The following is a 24,983-nucleotide window of genomic DNA, read 5'->3' as shown; positions in this document are numbered from 1 at the left end:
GGGAGTATATTTACCTCATTTCAGGAACCATCTGTATTGTGGTTGGGACTATTTGGTGTTTAAAAGTTACCAAAAATATATACGTATGTTGAATTGCAAAAAAAAAAAAAAAAAAAAAAAGGATGGTCCCTGATAACTTCATTGATCTACTCAAAACTCTCAGATCTGTAAGTTTCTAAAGCGTTTTACAGGGTGCTCCCATTTCACCCTCAAGAATTATTGATATGCAGGTGCTACCATCCCCATTTCAAAAATGAAGAAATGGTGGCCCAGAAAAGACAAGTAATTTGTGTAAAGTTGTACACCTACTTCCATGCCTTATCTGGTATTGAAACACAGAGACCCTTAGTCCATATCCTTTCTTCTTCTAAGAGCTACAGAACCGCTGAGAGGAAAAGATATACACCGCATATTTTGCATGACCGCTTGTACGGCTCCCAGGGCTAATTCTGAGTTCTGGGATGGACAGTCTAATGCCCCCAAGTCATTAACACACTGTTTAGGACTTGCTCTGTCCCAGAACATGTCTGTGCAAGGGGGATGGCGTTCACCATGGAGAAGGAATGACATTCCCTAGGATCTGTTCCTAGGGAGGAAAGTATATAAAACAATCAAGACTTATGACTCACCCAGTTGCTCAAAATGAAGATCCCTTTCCTTATACTGTCCAGTGAATCTTACACCTTAAAGAATCATATGTTTTACACCAAACTTCGGTCTGGTAACAATTTCTGCTTAGTGGTTCCTTTTTCAGAATCTGGTCACATCCGGGGATAAGGAAGGCTGCCCAAGCTCATCTTCTCTGATATTTTAGGATTGGGGCCCATTGAGTGAGAGCTCCTCTGACTGCAAGTCTCTCAGCCCCCATCCTTTCCCAGGTTCCAGGATGGTGGTCCCGAGGATCACTGGGGTCCCAGGGATGGCCGCTCTCATGATGTCCTTGGTGATGCTAAGCTCCCCTTTGGTTCAGAGCAGAGACACCCCAGGTAAGTGCAGAGCTGCCCCTCTTGGAGGAACCAGCTCAGGGGAATGACCTTAGGGGGCTTTCCATGTGGGTTCACTCCCTGAGAAAGGCTTCAGGGCTCTGACATCGTGCAGGGGCTGCTATTCTCAGCAGAGAGAAAAAGAGATCAGGGTGTATGTGTGATGGGGACAATGGTCTTTTGTGGCCTGGAGTGATTTTGGAGGGGCAAAGTTCTCACAAAAGGGTCATCAAAATGACATTTTAACATCAAAGATCAGAAAGGGGGAAATTATGGTTAGTCTGCATTGTCCAAGATCTGAAGATCACTCTGTAGAATCAGTGCTCCAGGTAGGGGTCCCTTCCACAGAATCAGGCAGAAACCCTCATTCCATGACCAGTGATGGCCAGAGCAGCAGAGGAGGGTGACGACAAGCTGTGGTTAAGGCCGACAGGATACCAGTTGCAGCTGACTGTCTCTCACATTAGGAATCGGATCAGGGCACATCGGGACAGGACCAGAGAAGAAGTGAAAAACAGGAAATGGCCTCTTCTAGTTCCAGTTCACCACCAAGAAACCATTAGTGATAGAATGGTGAATTAGTTTACGTTAAAATTTCCCAGCCTCCTCATCCCCATCCATAAGGCCAGCCCCAATTCCTCCTGAGGATCAGGTACTCTCAGGTCCCTTCCTCAATTTCCAGTGATAATAGCATTTGAAACTCCCAAATTCATCTGCTCAAACTCCATCCCAATGTACCCATTTCTCAGATAGGGGGAAGGGAAAATTTCAGACATTTCTGCCTCAGAAGGGCAGAGAGTTAGACAGGGCAGCTCAGCCGTGTGCTCGTGCCTGCCATGAGAGAAGAAATGGAGAGTGATGGTCCTAGACAGCCAGAGGAACTGTGGAAGTAGCTGGTGAGATGGGATAGTGTCCCACAGGAGGTGACAGGAGAAGCAATGCTGTTCTGGGGTCCAGGGGCAGTGGTGCTGATATGAGTACATTGGAAATCAGAGCTGGGGTCTCCTTTGGGGTGAATAGCGAGCAGTGTGGTGGGTGGTGGGAGGGGTGGGCGAGATGAAGCCAGTGGGTTCAGATTTAAGAGGCATGAATAGAGTCTCATTGCCTTGTGAGAGAGACTACTGTAGGGAGCAAGCAGGTGGACCAGGAGCTCTCTGCACAGTTTTGATGCTGAGGAACTCATTACTGAGTTCTGAGTGAAATGTGAGTCCTTGAAAACTTGGACCCAATGGGTTGGGCACATTCCTCCAACTTCTTATGCCTCCAACTCCTCAGGATTTCTTCAACTTTTAACAGAGCAAAAATAAAAAGAGACAAAAGGGGAGATGCTGAAGTTGTTGAGAAAATACTAGAGACTATTGAGCCTTGAAGAAAACTGGAGAAAGGAAGTATCCAACTCATGGATGAAACAGAACTGTAGCTCCAACAGCCGCGTGAAACACCCTTTGTTCATGACATTTACCATTCTGGCATTTAAGCCCTGGGACTCTATCCTATCACACACCTGGGAGGCAGAAGACACCTGGGGATTTAATCTTTTGTTTATTCCACTTCTTCTATTTCCCTTTCCCAAGTGAAAGAAGAGGTGGAAAGAAAGAAATTATCAGTATTAAGTTAATAAAAGCTCCTTTTCAAGCATTAATGTTGTGCCTCAAAGGGCAGCTCCATTTGAGCCATTCTGAACAAACTAGGGCACTGTCCTTTGTGTTTCTCTTTGTCTCCACATAATCTAAGCCATCATAGCTTGAGAAGGGGAAGGGCTCTAACCTCCAATGACCAGGGCCAGACACTATGCTCTAGGTTTTACTTATATCATTTTATTTAATTTTAACAGTAGTCCTTCAAGGTAAATAATAATGATAATAACATCCTTTTTTACAGATGAAAAAGTTGAGACTCTAACAAGTTGCTTTACTTGCCCAAAGCCAAACAGCTGGTCTGCGGACATCCTTATTGCTCTGTCCACATTACCTTCCCTATATCCAATGGTAATTACACATTCTTAATATGTCCTAGTCTAGAAAGATGATGTATTTTACACCTGAAGTTTTCAAGTTCTACTCTAGAAAATTCAGATGTTTTCAAGAGTTTTAGAAAGTCTGTAATATTTCTCAAGTGCACATAAGAAAGAGTTTTGAGAGACCTTTGTGTGACATTTGTCTGCTTTGAAAATAAGATTTCATTATGAAAAAAAGTCAATTACTTTACTTTTTGTTTTTAAGTTTTTAATCCCAGTAGTTAACATGCAGTGTTATATTATTTTGGGTGTACAATATAGTGACTCCACAATTCTATACATTACTCAGTGCTCATCAAGATAAATGTACTCTTAATCCTCTTCACCTATTTCACCCATCCCCCCCACCCACCTGCCCTCTGGTAACCACCATTTTGTTCTCTATAGATAAGAGTTTGTTTATTGGTTTGTCCCTTTTTATCCTTTGTTCATTTGTTTTATTTCTTAAATTCCACATATGAGTGAAATCATATGGTATTTGTCTTTGTCTGACTGACTTATTTTTCTTAGCGTTATACTCTCTAGCTCCATCTATGTTATTGCAAATGGCAATATTTCATTCTTTTTTATTACCGAATAACATTCCATCGTATATAAATCACATCTTCTTTATCCATTCATCTATTGAAGGACATTTGGGCTGCTTCCATAATTTGGCTACTATAAATAATGCTGCATTAAACACAGGGGTGCATATATCCTTTTGAATTTGTGTTTTCATATTTTTTGGGTAAATAGCCAGTAGTGTGATTATTAGATCATAGGATATTTCTATTTTTAACTTTTTGAGGAACCTCCATAGTGTTTTCCACAGTGGCTGCACCAGTTTGCATTCCCACCAACAATCATAGCAACGTTTTTCTAGATGTCTTCTGAGGCAAGGGAAATTAAAGCAAAAATAAACTATTGGAACTACATCAAAATTTTTTTTAAAAGTCAACTATTTTAAAAGAGGAAAAAATTGAAACCACTATTCAGAACTAACAGAACTGTGTCCTAATTGAAAAACAGGTGGAGAAACCTCTTAGAGGAACAGGAAATGGAGTTGGATGTGGGGGAGTAGAATAGGCAGGGCTGGTAGAAGACAGATAGCACAGACTCCAAACTGGATGGGGCCAGGGGCTCCGAGGCTGAGGGGCAGAGCACGGAGCAAGAAGACAGGCTTGGGAGATCGGAGAGAAATGAAGTGCTGCTGCAGCACAGCCCTTGCAAGCTACAAGTTGTATAGGGCTCCCTGAGGTTTGTGTGGTGGCTCCCTCCCTGCCTGAGCAACCAGTTGAGCGACTTCAAGTTGGGGCACGTGGAGCCCTGAGAAAGGACAAGGACTCTGACAAGACCACCCAAATCAACTCTTGTCATCTCTGCAGTCACAGAGATGATGGTCAGATCCCCTCACACCCTCCTCCTACTGTTAGGATGGTCCATTAAGGCCCCTTGACAGCCACTCAGAAAGGCTCCTGAGCAGGGGAAGGAGCTTCAGCTGGAGCTTGGGCTCCCTGAGCTCAACCCTGAAATGACAGGGTGAGCCTTGTGTTGACATATTCTTCAAACATCCTTTATTTCTGCCACTGTGCAGCACTGCCCTCATTTCTGTGGTCTGGGGAGTCGTGTGATAAATTCATTCTGGATTTTCCATTTCTGATAAACTTTAAGTCACACAGAGAAGCTGCAATTTAAAGACTCCTTCAACAGACAATTGTGGACCCCCAATTAGATTCCAGGCAGCCAGTAATTTATAATCAATTCTTTGTTGGCTAACATTACCCTGACAACAAAACCAGACAAAGACAACCCTAGAAAAGAAAACTGCAGGCCAATACCCATAGTGAATATATATTCAAGATTCTCAAAAGAATACAAGCAAACCAAATTCAACAGTGTATTAAAAGGAATTATACACCATGACTAAGTGGGATTTATCCCTGGGATGCAAGGATATTTGAACATAAGCAAATCAATCAATGTGATACACCACATTAACAATACTTGATCACCTCAACAGACACAGAAAGGGCACTTGAGAAAGTTCGACATCCATTCATGATTAAACTCTCAACAAAAGTATAGAGGGACCTTAAACTCAACACAATAAAGGTCATATATGAAAAACCACAGCCTATCTTACCAATGGGGAAAAACTGAGAGCTTTCCAAGATCTGGTTCAAGCCAAGAATGCCCACTCTTGCCTCTTCTTTTCAACATAATTATGGAAGTCCTACCCAGAGCAATTAGACAAGGAAAAGACATAAAAGATATCCAAATCAGAAAAGAAGAAGTAGAATTATCCCTGTTTGTGGATGACATGCTCATATAGACAGAAAACCCTTAAGACTCAACAACAACAAAAAAACTTTTAGAACTTATCAGCAAAAAAATAAAATAAAGTAAGAACTTATCAACAAATCCAGTAAAGTTGCAGGATATGAAATCAAAATACAAACATCAATCACCCTTCTATACAAAGACAATGAACTATCCAAATAGAAGTTAAGAAAACAATCACAGTCACAATAGCAACAAAAAATATAAAATACTTAAGAATAAACTTAACCAAAGACTTGTACTCTGGAAATTATAAAACATTGTTAAAGAAATCAAAGAAGACACAGATAAATAAACAGACATCCACATTCATGGACTAGAAGAATGTTCATACTACCCAAAGTTACGTACAGTTTCCATGCCATCCCTTACAAAGCCCCAGTGGTATTCTTTACAGAAATTGAACAAGACAACTCTAAAATTCATATGGAAAAGACCCTGAATGATCAAAATGGTCTTGAGCAAGAAGAACAAAGGATCACATTTCCCAATTTCAAAATATATTACAACGCTACAGTGATCAAAACAGTATGATACTGGCATAAATACAGACATACAGAGAACCGTGGAATATAATAGAGGGCCCAGAAATAAATCCACATATCTACATTCAACTTATATGCAACAAGAGTATGCCAAGAACATAAAGATTGTCTTCAATAGATGATACTGAGAAAACTGGATATCCACATGCAGAATAATAAAATAGGGCCCTTATCTCATACCGTATATAAAAATCAACTCAAAATTGATTAAAGACTTAAATGTAGAATCTGAAATTATAAAACTCCTAGAAGAAAACATAGAGGAAAACTTTCTTGACATTGGTCTGAGCAATGATGTTTTTGGATATGACATCAAAAACACAGGCAACAAGCAAAAACTGACAAATAAAAGGTTTTTGGGAAACAATTAACATACTGAAAAGGCAACCTATGGAATGGGAGAAAATATTTGCAAACGATGTGTCTGATAAGAGGTTAATATTCAAAATACAGGAGCTCATGTAACTCAATAGAAAAAACAAACAAAAAACCTGATTAAAAAAACAGCAAAGGACCTGAATAGACATTTCTCAGTTGGTCAATATGTATATGAAAAAGTGCTCAACTTTACTAATTAATTTACTAATTAACTTTACTAATTATCAACTTTACTAATGCAAATTAACACCACAATGAGATATCATCTTAACCTATTAGAATGGCTAGTATCAAAAGATGGAAGATTAATGATACTAAGATATGGAGAAAAGAGAACCCGATACACTGCTGTGGGGATGTAAGTTGGTGCAGCTTCTATGGAAAACGGTATGGAGGTTCCTCAAAAAATTAAAAATAGGACTACCATATGATTCAGCAATCTCACTTCTGGGTATATATCCAAAAGAAATGAAATCTGGATTTTGAAGAGATACCTCCACTTCCATATTCTTTTCAGTATTATTCTCAAAACCAGTATATGGACACAGCCTAAATGTCCAAGGACAGATGAATGAATAAAGAAAATATGGCATATATACACAATGTAATACTCTTCAGCCTTTAAAAAGAAGGAAATCCTGACATTTGCAACATGGATAAACCTGTAGGACATTATGTTCAGTGAAACGAGGCAGATGTAGAAAGACAAATACTGCATGATCTTACTTATATGTGAAATCTAAAATAGTTAAATTCATAGAAGTGGTTACCAGGGGCTGAGGGAGATGAAAACGGGGGGACATTTTTCAAGGAGTACTACGTTCAGTTATGGATAAATTCTGGAGAACTGTGTACAGCAAAGTGACCATAGTTGACAATATTGTATTGTGTACTTGAAATTTAAGAGGGTACATCTTAGGTGTTCTCACCACAAAAAAAAGATAAAAAAAGGCAATTGGTAACTATATGAGATGATGAATATGTTAATTGGCTTGTGAATATTTCACAATGTATACGTATATCAGACCATCAGGTTTTACACCTTAAATATATATGATTTTTTATTATCAAATATATGTCAATAAAGCCAGAAAGTATTTAGGAAGGCTTAGGTTAGGTCCTGTATACAAATATGAATAGAAGAGTAACTTGCCTTAAAATGCTCAAGTGTAAAAAACAGAACAGGACATGGGGAAAAATCATATTGTCTGCATGTCCCTAATGTGACCATTGTGATAAGATTCTAAAACACACAGAAAATGCACCCACCCATTTTTGTAATGGGTTTCCTAAATAATTTTGTTCCTATGCATTCTTTCAAGATACGTATTTCTCGGTGCCTATATGTTTAACATTCCTACACAATGTTATAAAGTGTACAACCATTTGGTTTCATCTAATGGTTACATAATATTCCATGGTCCAGGGGCACCTGGGTAGCTCAGTCAGTTGAGCATCCAACTCTTGAGTTCAGCTCAGGTCATGATCTCAGGGTACTGAGATCGAGCCCCATGCCAGCTCCATGCTCAGTGGGGAGTCTGCTTGGGATTCTGTCTCCTTCCCTCTCTGCCCTTCCCCCTGTTCATGCTTTCTCTCTAAATAAATAAATAAATAACATCTTTAAAAAAATATTCCACGGTGTACATCCACAACAGTTTTTAGGTGTTTGCTGTCCCAGGGATGATCACACCAACTGATTCCCGCCAATTCTTTAGTGTCACAAATAATGCCACAGTCAACAGCAGCCCCTACCTGTCCCTTTATGGACCTGAGTGTGAACATTTTTGATGTCTAACAAGTTGTGGGAGTGCTGGGTCATATGGCATACATCTCTTCAGTTTGACCAAGTGTCCTCTGGGTGCTATTCTGACAATGGGGGTGGGGGCACTACACTCCATATGATGCTTGAGTCTAATAGATCTCAGTCTCATTTCATTCTGAATTTTCTTTCCACTGGTGAGCTGCCCGCTGCCTTGCAAGTTTCCTCTCCTATAAATTCCCATTCCCACTCTTTACCCACTGCTCTATCACTGTCCTTTATTTTGCTTGTTTTTTAGGAATTGCTTATATATTTTAGATACTGATCCCATGTCAATTTTAGACATTGTGAGTGTATTTCTATTCCGTCTATTAATTCTTAGTGGTGTCCTTTGCATAACAGAAGCACTGAATTCTAATGTAATTCATTATCTTTTTGCCTTGTGATTTATGTTTGCTTAAGAAATGCTTCCTCACCCCCATACTCATTATTATGTTCTCCTATACATTTTTTTTTAAGATTTTATTTAGTTGGCAGAGAGAGAGAGAGAGAGAAGGCACATGAGCAGGGGGAGGGGTAGGCTAGAGGTAGAGGGAGAAGACGACTCCTTGGTGAACAAAGAGCGTGATTCGGGGCTCGATCCCAGGAGCCTGGGATCAGGGCCTGAACCAAAAGCAGACGCTTAACGACTGAGCCACCCAGGGCCGCCCCCCCACTTCTATACATTCTTATATTCACCTCCTAGTTTACTCCCCACAGAGCTTCACGTCTACGAGAGGCGGAGTACCTGCCTCAAGTTCAACGGGACGCACCGCTTCCTGGAACAATGCACCTACAACCGAGAGCGGCTCGTCCAGTCCGACAGCGCCGTGGGGCTGTTCGCCGCCGTGTCCGAGCTGGGCGGCATCACGGCCAAGAACTGGAACATTCAGAGGGAGTTCCTGGCTCTGAGACGGAACGCCGGGGACTCCTGTGCAAGCACAACTTCGACCTCGACGAGGGTTTCACGCTGAAGCGCCCACGTGACAGGGCGGGTCTAAAGCGGACGCTCTGCACCGGGTGGACTTGGGCAGTAGAGGCGGGAGCGGCCGCCCGGTCCTGGAGCCCGCGCGGAGCCCAGGGGCCAGACCAGCGACTCAAGGGGCTGGACTCCCTGCTCCTCAAACAGGAAAGAGCCAGGAGCATTGGGTTTTTGGATCTGGCGACAAACTTCACCCCCCGCCCCCGCCCCGGTAGAGGAAGCCAGGAGATAGGTTAAAATGAAGAACAAATCAAGCTACTTCATTTCTTCTCCTATTTATTATTTTATTTATTTATTTATTTATGTATCTATCTATCTATCTATTTATTTATTTATTATTTCTCAGAGAGAAAGAGTTCGGTCATAAGCAGGGGGAGCGGCAGGCAGAGGGAGAAGCAGGCTCCCCACCCAGCAAGGAGTCCAATGTGGGACTGGATCCCAGGACCCTGGGATCATGACCTGAGCCTAGGGCGGATGCTTAACCAACTGAGCCACCCAGGCATCCCATCTTCTCCTCTTTTTTAAAGGAGAATATCAGACTGCTAGATCAAAGGAAATCTATTGGCTGACTATATTCTGATTCCAAGATAATATCTGGCAGGATTATACATCCTTTTAAACAAGATGAGAAAATGTAAATTCAGGTAGGTTCATAGCTGGTCCAACACTTCTGCTCAAAGAATATTAGTCACTGTCACCTACATTTGTGGCAGAAGTGTTCTAGAGCACCAACTCTGACCCTCTCCTGTTCTTTGCTCTTTCATTATTGGGTATGACAAGGTCATTCTTAGAACATTTGAATGTTTTATTCTGTTTTTCCTACTGTGTTCCCCATCTCCTGCCTCTAAATAGCTTAATAGGTGATAGGATTTGTCTTTAACATCTGAGAAGTCAGTTTGGTAAGAAAATCACTAAATGTACTACTTTGGCTGTCTCAGTTGTCATAACAAAGAGTCTTTTCCCCTCCTAGTCCAGCCTCAAGTGCATGTCTCTCCCTCCAAGAAGGGGCACCTGCAGCACCACAACCTGCTTGTTTGCCATGTGTCAGATTTCTACCCAGGCCACATTCAAGTCTGCTGGTTCTTGAATGGACAGGAGGAAACAGCTGGGGTTTTATCCACCAACTCGATGCATAATGGAGACTGGACCTTCTAGATCCTGGTGATGCTGGAAATGACTCCCCGGCAGGGAGACGTCTACGCCTGCCAAGTGGAGCACCCCAGCCTAGACACTCCTGTCACCGTGGAGTGGAGTGAGTTACTCCCTGATGACCCTCCAGGCTCTGAGGTCTGCTCATTTTGTCTTGTGTCACTACACGACACTACATGACACTACCCCATGTTCCTCATCAACCTAACTGTGGTCTCGGCTGGGAGCAGTGACGGTCTGGCAATCCTCGAACACATTTATCCTGCCCTGGGGGAAGTCTAAAGAATCTCCCCTTGTCAAAAAAAACCTCAGAAATGCCATCACCTTCATGACTGGCCCTCAGACATGGAAACACCTCTCCCTTCAGTCTCCCTTCAGTCCCTTAAGCTTGGACCTAATGGGCTGACCTAAAACCAACATTTGCCTCCTGTGGAAGCCATCACTCTGCGGCCCAAAACTTTAGAGTGCTTTTCACATCTACTCTTTCTCCATAGTGGTTCCAAGCTTGACCCCATCCCCTTCCTTTTCTCTCTGTGGTAGATTAGATCAGGTGCCTGTCAGACAGGGCCCTGGGGTGGCGGCAGGGGGAGGGGAGACTCACCCTGACTTCTGTTCTTCCCAGAGGCACAGTCTGATTCTGCCTGGAGCAAGATGCTGGCTGGAGTCGGAGGCTTTGTGCTAGGCATCGCCCTTGGAGCAAGCTTCATTCTCCTTTGTAGAAGAAGCCAGCGAGGTAAGAAACTTCTGGAAAGTGGTTGATACTGTCCACTGTCTCGCTATTTTTCAGGGATGAAGTTGTGACAGAAAAGCAAAACAACAGAGCAAAAAGAGGCCACTGAAATCAGACTCTGATGAGGCAAAGACAGCCCTGTGGGCAGGAAGTTGCCTAGCCCGAGATCTGGCCCATTAAGATACCCCAGACTGCTAGTTACCCTCTTTGGCAAGGTGTCCTTTTCAGCCTGGGAACTCAGACCTACAGAGTGGGCCTCGCTTTCATTCCCAGTGACATGGGACTGCGGTGGAAATGTTTGATAATTTTCCAAGATGTTGTTGCTCCTTACTCTCTCAATGACTGAATCCATCTTCCTTTTTACTTCCATTTCAGGATGACAGGGACCTCAGCCAACAGGTGGTATTTCTGCTCCCTTCTTCCTTATCGGGATGTAATTCATTTCACTGCAACATGAGATTGGGAGCATTCAATGAGTATGCTGTGTTCAGGATAGATCACAGGAAGTGTCCTGAGAATAGGAGAAACTCTCAGAGGCTGCTCCTTTCTTTCAAGTTGAGCCAATTGCCCCCAACTCTTGATCCCGTTTTCCTCTTTAAGTGGGTGTGGCCACAGAGCATGACTTTGCCCCATTGCTGAAGGGAACTCCAGAAACTCTCTTCTATTTTTCATCAGGCCAACGTTCAGCCTCTCTAATGTTTTTGTCTCCTGGGGTGCGTGGGTGGCTCAGTAGGTTAAGCGTCTGCCTTCAGCTCAGGTCCTGGGATCGAGCCCCACATCGGGGTCCCTGCTCAGTGGGGAACTTGCTTCTCCCTCTCCCTCTGTTTCTCTCCCACCCCCCAACTGCTCATGTTCTCTCTCTCAAATAAATAAAATCTTTAAAAATAGATAAAAATAAATAAATTCTTCTTCTTCTTCACAGGGCTCCTGAACTGATCTCAAACATCACACATAGCCTTGGAACAAGTGGTTCTGATACGCCTGTTGTCCAGCAACCTCCCACTTCCAGAAAGGACATTACGGCTAAATTGTGCCCCCTGATGTCAGTTTCTGAGTCTCTGCATTTTAATTCAATGTACGTCCTCTTTCTCAAGTTCTTCCAGTCTATAGAGTGACCTTTTCTGAGGAACATAAACCATCTAAATCAGATGTTGTTGTTCTTTCTTTTTGGGAGGAAGGAGATGGTCATGTGGCCATGCTTATGTTTGAAGGGTTTGGTGATCACCGGCCAAGTCACTGTTGTTTTACCCAGGCATGGAGAAATAAACTTGATGGTAATCAGTTCTCCCTATTGAACCAACTGGTAGTGGACGTCCTAAAATTTGCTTTACTTTATCATAGATGACCAAGTTCATGCTGCATTCTTACCAGTGAGGGGGGAACCATTACTCTTAGAAATCCATGGTAGAACAGATGCTGAGCCTGGATTTTGGCATTGGCATTCATACAGGACTGATAAAGCATGTCAATCATTAAGAATATGGTTTCCAAGTATCAAAATCAACAGAAGATCAGAACTGTAAATAACAGGTATAATATGTTAATATTATAGTTCTCTTTTTATACTATTAACATCAAGGTATATAAACAGACTTACCCCATGACTCTCTGTTTATCAGATCACCCGAAATTCCTTCCCTTCTGAGTCATTCAGTCGGAAGTATATCTCTATTTCCAAAAGGGTCAAAGATATGTGTATACCAGAATTTTCAGACATGGGTCTGCTTTTAGAATACAATTTATTATGATTTTTATAAATCTTTATAAATCTTTTTAATTAATGTTTCAGACCAAGACAGAAATCATATTTGTTTCCATCATTGCATGGTATGGCATGCCACCTAAGCCCAAATTTCATATAACAGTAATCAGGAAAACTTCTAATGCCTGTAACATTTATAGATTAGCATCATTTTTCAAAAACGACAGGGCCTTAACCAAGTTTAAAGAGCTTCCCTTTCTTTTTTTTTTTTTAAGATTTTATTTATTTATTTGACAGAGAAAGACACAGTGAGAGAGGGAACACAAGCAGGGGCAGAGGGAGAGGGAGAAGCTGGCCCCCCGTCAAGCAGGGAGCCCGATGCGGGGCTCAATCCCAGGACCCTGGGATCATGACCTGAGCCGAAGGCAGATGCTTAATGACTGAGCAACCCAGGCGCCCCAAGAGCTTTCCTTTCTTAACTGACCTTCTTGCATGTGACTACCTAAAACCAATTTGACCAAATATCATCATAAACTATAACTTTAAGTTAGTTTTTTGTTATTTTAAATACCACAAGATAACCATCTTGTGATCAAATAAGGGGCTGTGTCGGAAGTCTCCAAGACCACCAAGATTAGGTGATTCACTAGAAGGAATCATATAGTTGTACTCATATAGTTGTATTCACGGCTGTGATTTATTATGGCAAAGGTTTACAAAGCAAAGTCAGTCAAGGGAAAAGGCACATGGGGCAAAGCCTGGAAAAACCAGGGGCAAGCTTCCCAAAGTCCTCTCTCCATTGGAGCCACAGGACGCACTTAATTCCTCCAGCCCTGAGTTTTGATCACACGTGTGAAATATTGTCTGCCAGGAAAGCTCAGCTCTCTGGATTTTTGCTGGGGTCTGGTCACGTAGGCACCATCTGTCTAGCACATACCAAAATTCCAGACTTGCAGAAGGAAAGCAGGTGTTCAGCATAAACCATATATTTGTACAGTTTAGGTACAATTTAGGCACATTCTTATCAGGTCTGAGAATGGTGGGAACCCTTTCAAAATCCAAGCTCCCAGATGCCAGGCAGGGGCCAACTTTGTAAGCAGGCCAAAAAGGTGGTGGTCAGACTTGCTGTTACTTCTTTTCCACACAGGGGCAAACCATCCATTTTGCTGACAATTTTCAAAATAATATGAGTATCCATTTTTATCAAAGAAAGACATATTGATACAGAAAACACCCTTAAAGCCTAGGTTTCTGGAAACATGGGTTATTGTAGAAGACATAGAGCTAAATTCATATAATTAGGTTTCATTATTATTATTATGTGAAATTATTATTACAAATGTTTTATGAATCCTATTAGCATTTAAGCAGGTTTTTTAAAAGTAATCCCTATGTCCAACAGGGGACTCGAACTCACAACCCCGAGACCAAGAGCTGCTCATTCCACTGACTGAGCCAGCCAGGTGCCCTTGGATTTAACAGTTTTTGAAAAGCTGAAGTACAAACAAAGGATGCAGAGGAAAGTATTCTGTTCTTTGACGTTTTTGGTTTTTGTTCAATGCCATGAGAAATTACACATGCTTTCTAGCCTGTGATATTTCTAGTAGAGAGTATAGTAGCCCCCTTTTCAGGGCCCCGAATGAGAAAGTTAAGTTGCAATTCCTATGTCCACTGTCCAACACCTTGGAAAAAAGAGAGAGGCAATCCACTTAGTGCCCAAAGAATTTCACATCCAAGAAGTCTGACTATGAATGAGCTTCTCATTGCCTGCACTGCTTAAAATGAGAGAGACTTCACTATTTCGGATTTTGATAAGAAACAAACAAGCCTTGTCGGCAGAGGACTGATAAACCAGCATTTATATGCCTAAGAGTTCATTTAATATTATCTTGAGTCATAATTAAAAGGAACTTAGTTTAAAAACATTTTGCCTGGAGAGGAAGCGTCGCACAGTGCCGGGTTAGGCGGGCGACCCGGGACACAGACAGATTCTTCTATGACCACGAGAGAGAGAAGTAAAGAATGATCCATGAATTTTAAACACCTTATCTTGAGGATATAGTCATGTTGGAAGGTCTTGTAGCCTGGGTTCTCAATACCTATCTGGGAAAATACGTCAATAACCTGAACACTGATCAGCTGTCTGTTGCGCTTCTGAAAGGTGCTGTTGAGTTGGAAAACTTGCCCTTAAAGAAAGATGCCTTGAAAGAACTGGAATTACCATTTGAAGTCAAAGCTGGTGTGTGGAACTCTGCAGGAGAGGGAGGCAGTCTTCCACTGCTTCTTCCACTGCTTGGGACAGGAAAACCCAGAGCCCTTGGCTTTGGCTCTGTTTGAGCAGGAAGAGGCAGGATAGGAAATAGGGAGTTTAGATCAGTCCTTGAGTGTGGCCTTTTCTGTCAGGATGACCTTGGGGTAACAGTGGGGAGGTCAGGTGTTTCCCAGACCCATTGAATCAGAACCAAAGGAGTGTCATTGAACCTGTATGTTTCATAAGCGCCACAGGTGATTCTTAACGTTTCCTGAAGTGTGAGAACTTCTGTCCTAGATACGGGTCAGGGGGGTCTTATTTTGGGGGAATTCATAATATTACCGAGAGACAGTTTATTGAATGAAAGGTGGGCTCTGGAACAGTGTGCTTGGGCGTATATTCCATATCTGCCATCACACCCCAAGGTGGTGTGGCCTTGGGGAAGTTCCCTCACTGCTCTGTGTGTGCTTCTCAGTCTTTAAGAGGAGGTGATAATCATTGTACCTATATCAGAGGGTTGTGGAGAGGAATACATGAGTTAATACATTAAAATTACTCGAACAATGCCTAGCACACTCAGTAGAGGTTTGCAGTTATGATAGGAGTTCTGCAGTTACTAGATTTGGTGAGGAAACAAGAACTGTCCTGGAATAAAAATATTCTTTGTTGGGGTGCTCGGCTGTCTCGGTCAGTGGAGCCTGCTACTCTTGATCTCGGGGTGGTGAGTTCGAGCCCCATGTTGGGTGTAAAGATTACTTAAAAATAAAGTCTTACAATTCCTTGTTAAATGACCGTGTATAAAATTAGTCCCTATTCAGACACCCGTCATCATTCAATAATACCTGTTGATGTCAGTCTTTCCATTATTTTTGGGTACTTATATTACAGTACAATGCAAGTACCATGCAAAACAGTTGCTAGGTGGAGAAGGATAGAAATCTTGCAAAACATTTAGGCTTTCTTGAAGTCAGTTCAAGTGATGGATGAACTGCCAGGATACCAGGCAAAGACACTGACAAATTAGAATCTGAAAGAAACTCAGGAATGATGATACTGAGGGTACTTCCAAAGATTATTATTTGAGTATCAAAGGATTAGGAGAGGCTCTTGGGAACACTGATGAAGTTTCCTAATATTTTTGCAAAAATGACCCTATTTGTACTTGTTCTGCAAAAATTAAATGAAATGTAACAGAGGTTATATTTTGCTGTCACCTAATTTATCAAACATGCCTCTTCCCCCAATAATTTATGTTAGAATTGCAACTGCACACCAATTATTATTAAACTCTTTGTGGTGAAAATTTGTATTCAGTTTCAGTTATAATATAAACCATTAAATAGAAAATCTTACTTTAATTTTTCTAGATAAAATTCAAATTAAAACGTTTTTTGATTAAAAAAAATTTTGCCTGTTACCTTAGCATCCTTATAAAGCAGAACCAATACATTAATTTAGGGTTTGATAAGGAGAAGAGGGTCGCCCTGATTTTCTGTTTGGTCAAGAATTCCTCCTAACATGGTGTCATCAGATGACAGTCAGAAAGCTGTGAGTTAACTCAGAATTCTAACCATTGAGTCCCGTTTTGAAGCTTGCCCTCTTGAGAGTAGAGGATTGCCATGTGGAAACATAATAGGGAAATTTCTTTTTCATAACACATAAATTACTTAGTACTTCATCCTTTCCTCTTTTTTTAAATCGACATTGATGCTTTATTTGAAACAGTTCTTCTGAGTTTAAGGGTTCTCTCTTTAAGAAAGAAAAAAATTGTTTTATCAGACTCCACACCCAACGTGGGACTTGAACTCACAACCCTGAGATCAAGGGTCCCGTGCTCCACCTGCTGAGCCAGCCAGGAACTACCAACCGAGCCAGCCAGGCACCAAAGGTTCTTTCTTGTATTAAACGAGTGAGAACTCAAAGCGGGGTGCGGGGGGCGGAAAAAAGAAAGGTACTTGTCAGTTTGAAAGTCACAGTTTATCTTTCTACAATTAAGAGGGAAAAAAATGAAGAACCCACTGGTAGCAGGAAGAAGCAAAGTCTTCAAGGGCCTGCCATTTGATGAGATAGATACTCAGTTACTGTGCATTTCCATTGTTTTTCTTTGGCAGAGTATATGGCAGAGCCTTGGGAACGCGCATGCCTGAAGCCGGGTTACTCGCCTGTTCCATACCCGTCACTCTGTTGTCCGCAGGGCTGTTGTTGCCACAGTAGTTGGCTGTGGCCCAGACAAATGGGGTGCTGGTCTGTTCCCACAGATCTTTATCCCAGTCTTCATCGCAAGGATGCACTGCCATGTGCTTCCGCCAGAGTCTCCTGTCCAAGGTTCCTGATTTGGTTCACAACATCCTGCTCAGTACAACTTTTATCATCACAGCTTGGGATATGATGACTGATTTCGGCCCAAGATCCCTGGTGGCGAGCACTGAAGGGACAAGCAACTAATTTGAGACATCAGGATGATTCTTTCTGTACTCGATAAGATGATAAGGAAACCTGCAGGCCCTGATCTGGTGGTTTATATCGCAGGGGCATTGTAACAGCTTTTCAGTCTCCAGGGACTCGGTGTAAGCTTCTTCCAGGTTGGAAATGGAGGAGGTGAATCCAGGTGCTCGGTGCAGACCCGCCCCCCACCCCACAGTCGCCTTGTCGCCCCAGCTACGCTCACTTCCGGGGGGGTTATCCTTTCCTTTGTTATTGAACAACTGTGGGAATTGAAATTGTAGGGTATTGTTAATCCTCATGAGAAACGTTCTCAGTTTTTTGAGGAAGCAGTATTGCAAGGATCTGAATTTTAAATTTTCGTTGAAGTCAAGAATATTAAGTAGGATCCCATCACCACCTTGTGGCAAAGAGTGGAATCTACACTTGGAACAAGCAGTGAGGCAATTTGTCCGTTTGGGAATACTCCAACATTTTTAACAAAAAAAGTTAGAGAAAGAGTTAGGCATACAAAAGCCAAAATAAATATGGACAAATGTAGAGGCTTTGGCAGCGCCAGGGCTTCTGTGGTTTGGCTATGCCTTCAGCAACAGCCGGGAAAATATGCTACTCATTGCTCTGTCACTAAACAAACCCTAATTATATTTTTACATAGCTGAATATAAAGAAAACATACTGACAGCAGAGACCCTTCAACATCAACTTTGGAAAGAAGGCCTACATAACTAGAGAGTGCTAGTACCTGGAAAGTGAATGTGAGCATCAGGAAACATCTAGAGCAGTGCTATCCAATAGAACTTTCTGCTATGGTGGAAATGTTCTGTGTCTGAGCTGTCGGATAAAGTAGCCACTAGCCACATATACTTTTGAGCATTGAAAATGCTAATGGCTCATGCAACTAAGGAGTTGAAATCTTCATTTAATTTTAAATTATTTAAATTTAAAGTTATCATAGCCACCTGTAACTAGTAGCTACCATACTGGGCAGGCAGAGAAGAGTTTACAATCTTTCTCTAAAAACATGTAGTCCCTCTCTTAGTAGCTTTCAGTGGAGGCAGAACCATCTGCAGGTGAAACTGCTAGAGAACTGAAAAGTGAAAAAGAATTAGACAAGCAAGGAAAGATGGAAATAAAGTGTCTTGTCTGGTCACAGCTCATTAGATTTGAGGATATCCGAATCTCAGAAACGTAACAGGCCCACTAGCAAGTTAATAAAATTACAAAAGAAGTTAAGGAAGCACCAACAGTCCAAATCTACCACATACAGACCCTTCAACCATAGAAATAATCTTGGCAAACTTCCAACTCGCGCAATTGAAAAGTTCTGGGAACCAAGCCAAAGGAAATCACAAAGACAAAGAGCTCATAAACTTTACGAACACATTTTTCCTGGTACATACAGAAAGGGGGCACTTCAGCACACCTCCTGTATTCGCCATGTGAGTTTAAAGAGTTTTGCCCTAAAGATCAAGCGAGATCCTCTCGTAGAACAGCACACATAGCCCCAAGGTCTGTCCTTCCGGACCTGTTGCAACGGTAGACCTATCTGGAGACACCCTAGACTCTATTAAAACACTTTGGACCAAGGAAAATATCCCAGAATTCTAGGAACCTTGGGGTACAGGATCACCAGCAACTTTTAATCAGGAAAACCTAATCTAATAAGAGGGCTATTTTGAATATTGGGGATGTGGAAGAGAAAGTATCTAAGGTGATAGCAGTTGAGATGACATTAAAGGAGTTTACAGAAAACCAAAAAAGTTTCAGTGGTGATTTCACCTGTCCCTGGGTATGTTATTTGAATTTACTAATGCAATTCTGGAAATTGGAAAAGCTACCACTTTGAACCTCTGGAATTCCACTTCCCCACAAAATAATAATAACAATAATAATAATAATAATATGAAAGTGTCAAGTCTCTAGGAGAATATGTAAAATAACGATTATGATAAAATAGTCAGAGAACTTGGAGATACCCATCCCACCAGTAGAACTCGTTGACAGTCAAAAGGTAGGTGGACTGAAACAAATAATACATTATATGTTAATTTTAAAAAATCCAAAAAAACACAATAATTAAAAAAAATATAGGTGGATCTTAGAAGTTACAGCAAGATTAGAAAGATTAGCTAATCCTTAAGTAGTGCTTACTAAGTGCCAGGGACTGTCTAAAGTACATATATTTAACTCATCTAGTTGTAAAAAATATGTATATAAAATGTGGTTAGCACTGTACCTGATTATCATTTCCTGAGTAAAAGATCTTACTAAATCGATCCTTGATTAGCATACATGAATCCGTCTGGCTGGTGTATTCTTTTTAATACTAATAAATTATGTTCACCGCCACAGTTTGCTTTCACTCGGCTGCCCCAACAAGCCACATGGACTATATCACCACAGTAAATTCTTCCACCCTGAGGCATAATCCAATAAAAAAGAATTTAAACAGATGACCTAATGGGTGATGGGTATTAAGGAGGGCACTCATTGTGTTGGGCACTGGGTGTTATATGTAAGTGATGAATCACTGAATTCTACTCCAGAAACCAATATTGCACTGTATATTAACTAACTAAAATTTAAATTAAAAAAAAGATAAAATAAACAGATGACCTAAATCCAATTCAAGTATTAAAATTGTTCATTATACTAATGACACATTAACCAGGGGTCACTTGAAAACAATTGTGCCTGTGAGGAACTTTTTCTGGGGGGGAGGGGATATCCTCTATCTTGATCATTGTGGTGATTACACAATGCATGTCTGTCAAAACTCCTAGAACAATTCAGCTAAGGAGGATAAATTTTACTGTGTGTAAATTATATCTCAGTAATACTGGTTTTTTAAAAAGTACTGCACCCGAAAACTCTGTCTTCCCTTATTGATTTTATGATTAAAATTTCAGTAAACTTTTGGGAAGAAAAATTCTTCCCAAGATCAGGCAAAAGCCTTTGCCCTTCAAACTCCCTACCCAAGAAAGGGGAATAAAAATCAACTAGTATTTTTGAATTCTGAAAACTGCATATCCCACATCCATATAAAACTTGGATCTCTTCACCAATTAGTAAAAATGGATCCAAATTTAGACGGTCCTTAAACAGCAAGATGCCTGTGAGCTGTGCTAATACATTAGCCACTAGTTACATATGGCTATTTAGATTAATAAAAATTAAATACAATTAAAAATAAATTTCCTTAGGGGCGCTAACCACATTTCAAGTGCTCAGTAGCCATCTGGGGCTAGTGGCCACCATATTGGATTGCGCAGATGTAGAATATTTCCATCATTCCAGAAAGTTCTATTGGATAATACTGTTTTAGAGGCCAAAAAGGTACACAGATCACTGGAGTTTAATGATTTAAGTAAGACATACATAACTATATGGCCTACGTCCCTGAGAATTCAACTGGCTGGCATTGCTAACAAATTAAAATCATCTTGAAAGGATGCATATTGTAGCTATTCTACTGATACTCCAATAAGGCCAATGACCTTCTCAGATACTCAGAGACAGGCATATCAATAGAGGTAACTCATGGCGGAGTCATGGAGGAAAGCGTGCAGCTCTAGGTGCCTCCAAAACAGCCTCCAAAAACTTCAAGAAATCCCTAGCGGGAGGTTTGTCAGCGAAACAAAATAGACAGTCTATTTGTTTTTAATCTTCTGCTTAATGCTTTGCCTCAAACTGTTGGCCTTTCGGCCAGCACCGATGAGTAGATTACATTGGAACTACTCCCCCCATTAAGGCAAAAAACACGTTTTTAAACAAATGATTTTTATGGGAATTATGAGACTGTTTTATTGATAAAAGCCACTGCACAATCCCCCACTTCTGGATCTTACTCAAGAAATTGTTTAGAGACATGGCATGGCAGAAAACATTAATTGTTCCCCAATATCCATAATCCCTGATTCCTTAATAGGATTTTCCATTTCACAAGGGCACATGGATTTCCAGAATAAGTACTGGTTTCCCATCTTCCTCTCCAGCTATATACAGCCACACATAAAGTCTGTCCAATGAGCTGTATGCAGAACTGCTGTGTGCAACTTCCAGAAAGTGCCCTTATAAAAAGGGAGATGGGTCCTTCTTCCCTCTTGCCCCTTTCTGCTGATTGGAATGGAGACATGAAAGCTGGAACTCAAGCAGGTCATATTGGAGCTGAGCGGGAAGAGCCATGTTGAGGTTGGTGGAACAAGATAGAAGGAAACTGAACCCTGACTGTTAAACACCGTACCAGCCCTGGGGTTCTACATGAGAAAGAAAAACGTCTGTCTTGGTTAAGCCACTGTTGCTCTCAGGATTTTCTGCTTCTCCCAGCTCAACCTAATCCTATGTAATATGATGGCATCTCTGCTTCTCAGCCAAAACGTAGCAAGAGTAGGCTCACCAAAATATAAAATGGAGCTCCCAGTGTGTGCACCACCCTCAAGCATCAGACACGGTAAAATGACGGACTGGTTTCTTCCAGTCCTGGCACAGGGCTTTCACTAACAGCTCGGCTCACAAGCTGTTTATCTTCTTGGTAATCACACCTTTCATGGTGCCTTGTCCAACATCACACACCTCCATGGTGCTTGTCAGTAAGGAGCAAGTGAGGTTCTGTGAGCCCCAGAAACAGTATGGGGAAGGACCCCAGGCACTGGGCACGTGGTGAGTGTGGGGCCATCTCTAATGATTTCAGAAAGGACCTGACAGAGACTTCTTTGTAGTAATAAATCAATATCATAACTCAGTGGCAGTTACACTTTTCAATTTCCCATGTTGCATCAACACGGGCCAGATATGAGCCTTGGTATCTCCAAAATACTTGCAATACCATAAAGTTGCTCTTTAAAGACACAACAAGGGGCGCCTGGGTGGCTCAGTCATTAGGCATCTGTCTTCAGGTCATGATCCCATGGTCCTGGGATCAAGCCTCGCATCGGGCTCCCTGCTCGGGGGGGGGGGGGGGGGGGGGGGGGGGGAAGCCTGCTTCTTCCTCTCCTGCTCCCGCTGCTTGTGTTCCCTCTCTTGCTGTGTCTCTGTCAAATAAATAAATAAAATCTTAAAAAAATAAAAAATAAATAAATAAAGACACAACGATGCGGTATTGGGCATGTTTGCAGCTAAATGGTGTCAGATATTTCTAACGCAACTTTTCTTAGTTGATGAATGTCACATTTGACAGTGACAGAAACAGAACAGCAGCTATAATAATAATAATAATAATAATGTGCTTGTAGTTTAGCCAAAGAAAATGTCAGAACTCACCCCGTGGTGCCATACTTTGCTGACTTAATGGCTAACTCCGTCTAAAATTAACACCATTGTTCAGCTGCACAAGGCCTGCCCAGGGAAGGAAGCTGGATATTGACTTCCCACATACCGGTCCTGCTAGTGTGCGGCAGACACGGTGGTTTGGCTGACCCTACCCCACACTCATCCTGACCCTTCTTTCCCTTTCCCAGACTTCCTTGAGAGTAAGGACGGCTGTGTGGCCCAAAAGCTGTTGTTTGCTAAAGGAACTGATGCGGCTGTCACTATGACTTACTTCTTCCATCTTGACTGTTGACATGATAGCGAGTTTGTAGCAGCCACTTTGGGGACACGAGGGGACACGTACACGGAAAGAAGGGTGACGTTGTGAGATGGTGGAGTACAAAGATACAGTCTGGGCTCCGATAACATCGATAAGGGTCAAACCAACACCACCCGCTGTCTTCTTCAAATTTCTTGTTATATGAGAAAAATTAATTCCTACTTGTTTTTAGCCACTGGTATTTGGGTGTTCTGCGCCGACTCTTGCAAGCAGGTCTCCTGGATGCAGCAGGTCCCAGGAGGCCCTTTCAGACCTAGGGCATTTGGTTGCCTTTCTTACTCTGTCCCTCTTCTTATTTCCTACGGTCTCTGAGCAGAGGTTCGCAACCCAGGTTGCACTTTGAAATCACCCCGGGGAACTTCTATAAAAGTACCTTTGTCTAGGCCCCATGCCAGATGAACTGAATCCACATCTCTGAGAGTGTGGAGAGGGCATGAATAATTTTTAAGAGTTCTTTTAAATTAGTGATTTGCAATGTTTCCTCCCTCAACTCAGGACTCTCTTGACTCTTAACAATTATTGAGAACCCAAAAGGCTTTCCTTGTATGTCTTATGTTATGGATATTTATAGTATTCAAAATGAAAACTGAGAAAAGTAATACTTATTAATTCTTTTAAAAACAGAAAAAAACTAAGCTGCTTCATATGTTTAAATTTTTCCATAATAAAAAAAGTAAACAAAAATTAAGGAAATAAGGTTTGGTTTGGTTTTATTTTAAGTAGGCTCCATGCGCAGCGTGGAGCCCAGTGCAGGGCTTGAACTCATGACCCTGAGATCAAGACCTGCGTTAAGATGAAGAGTCAGATGCTTAACCGGTTGAGCCACCCAGGTGCCCCAGGAAATATGTTTTTGAAGATTTCAAAGAGTCTTATTTGCTCCATTTGGATCATGATTTGAACAAACACACACATACACACAATCTAGGACATCTGAACACTGAGTGGATATTCGATGATAGGAATGATTATTAATTTTTAGATGTGACAATAGAATCGTGCTCATATTTGTGAGTCCTTATCACAGTGCTACCTACTGAAAAGTTCACAGATGGAATCATAAGATATCTGGGACAGATTCAAAATAATCCAGATGACTAAAGAAGACGTGGTGTGTGTGTACACGTACACACACACACACACACACACACACACACACACACACAATGGAATATTATGCAGCCATCAAAAAACACCCCCGCAATCTTGCCATTTGCAACGATGTGGATGGAACTAGAGGGTATTATGCTAAGCGAAATAAGTCAATCAGAGAAAGACAAGTATCATATGATCTCACTGATATGAGGAATTCGAGAAACAAGACAGAGGAGCATGGGGAAGGGAGGGAAAAATGAAACAAGATGAAACCAGAGAGGGAGACAAACCATAAGAGACTCTTAATCTCAGGAAACAAACTGAGGGTTGCTGGAGTGGAGGAGGTGGGAGGGAGGGGGTGGCTGGGTGAGAGACATTGGGGAGGGTATGTGCTATGGTGAGTGCTGTGAATTGTGTAAGACTGATGAATCACAGACCTGTACCTCTGAAATAAATAATACATTATATGTTTTAAAAAAATAAGGGAAGGAGAAGAAGATAGTAGGAAGGGAAAAATGAAGGGGAGGAATCGGGGGGGGAATCGGAGGGGGAGACGAACCATGAGAGACTATGGACCCTGAGAAACAAACTGAGGGTTTTAGAGGGGAGGGGGTGGGGGGACGGGTTAGCACGGTGATGGGTATTAAGGAGGGCACGTACCGCATGGAGCACTGGGTGTTATAATACGCAAACGATGAATCATGGAACACTACATCAAAAACTAATGATGTAATGTATGGTGACTAACTTAACATAATAAAATAAAATATTTTTTAAAAATCCAGATGAGGAGGAAGGAGTCAGTGAGGTAGAAATGAAACAAGATTGGCTATGAGTTGAAAATTTTTATCAACTCATGGCTGATGGATAGCAGAAGATTCATTTTACCATTCTCTCTCTGTTTGTATATTTGAAATTTTCCATTAAAGAAAGTTCTAAAAATAGATGATAGGCATCACATAGAAACCAGATAAAGCAAATGAGAAAAAGCAGGGTTTTTTAACA

At 41.6% G+C, this 24,983-nt stretch overlaps 1 protein-coding gene and 1 pseudogene across 1 annotated transcript; one reads left to right on the top strand and one right to left on the bottom strand.

Moving 5' to 3' along the window:
• The first annotated feature begins 886 nt into the window (after positions 1 to 886).
• LOC113927977 (HLA class II histocompatibility antigen, DP beta 1 chain) lies at positions 887 to 10,975 on the top strand. Its single transcript, XM_027604082.2, is given in 6 exon segments — positions 887 to 986; positions 8,764 to 8,970; positions 8,973 to 9,026; positions 9,996 to 10,277; positions 10,797 to 10,907; positions 10,962 to 10,975. Coding segments are annotated over 6 exon segments (768 nt in total).
• A 5,960-nt stretch (positions 10,976 to 16,935) lies between these two features.
• LOC113927978 lies at positions 16,936 to 22,862 on the bottom strand (annotated as a pseudogene).
• Positions 22,863 to 24,983: the final 2,121 nt, after the last annotated feature.

This window comes from Zalophus californianus, chromosome 7, assembly GCF_009762305.2.
Source record: "Zalophus californianus isolate mZalCal1 chromosome 7, mZalCal1.pri.v2, whole genome shotgun sequence".
NCBI classification, from domain to species: Eukaryota; Metazoa; Chordata; class Mammalia; order Carnivora; family Otariidae; genus Zalophus; species Zalophus californianus.
The sequence above is the reverse complement of the archived record's forward strand: the minus strand, read 5'-3'. Positions and strand labels throughout refer to the sequence as shown.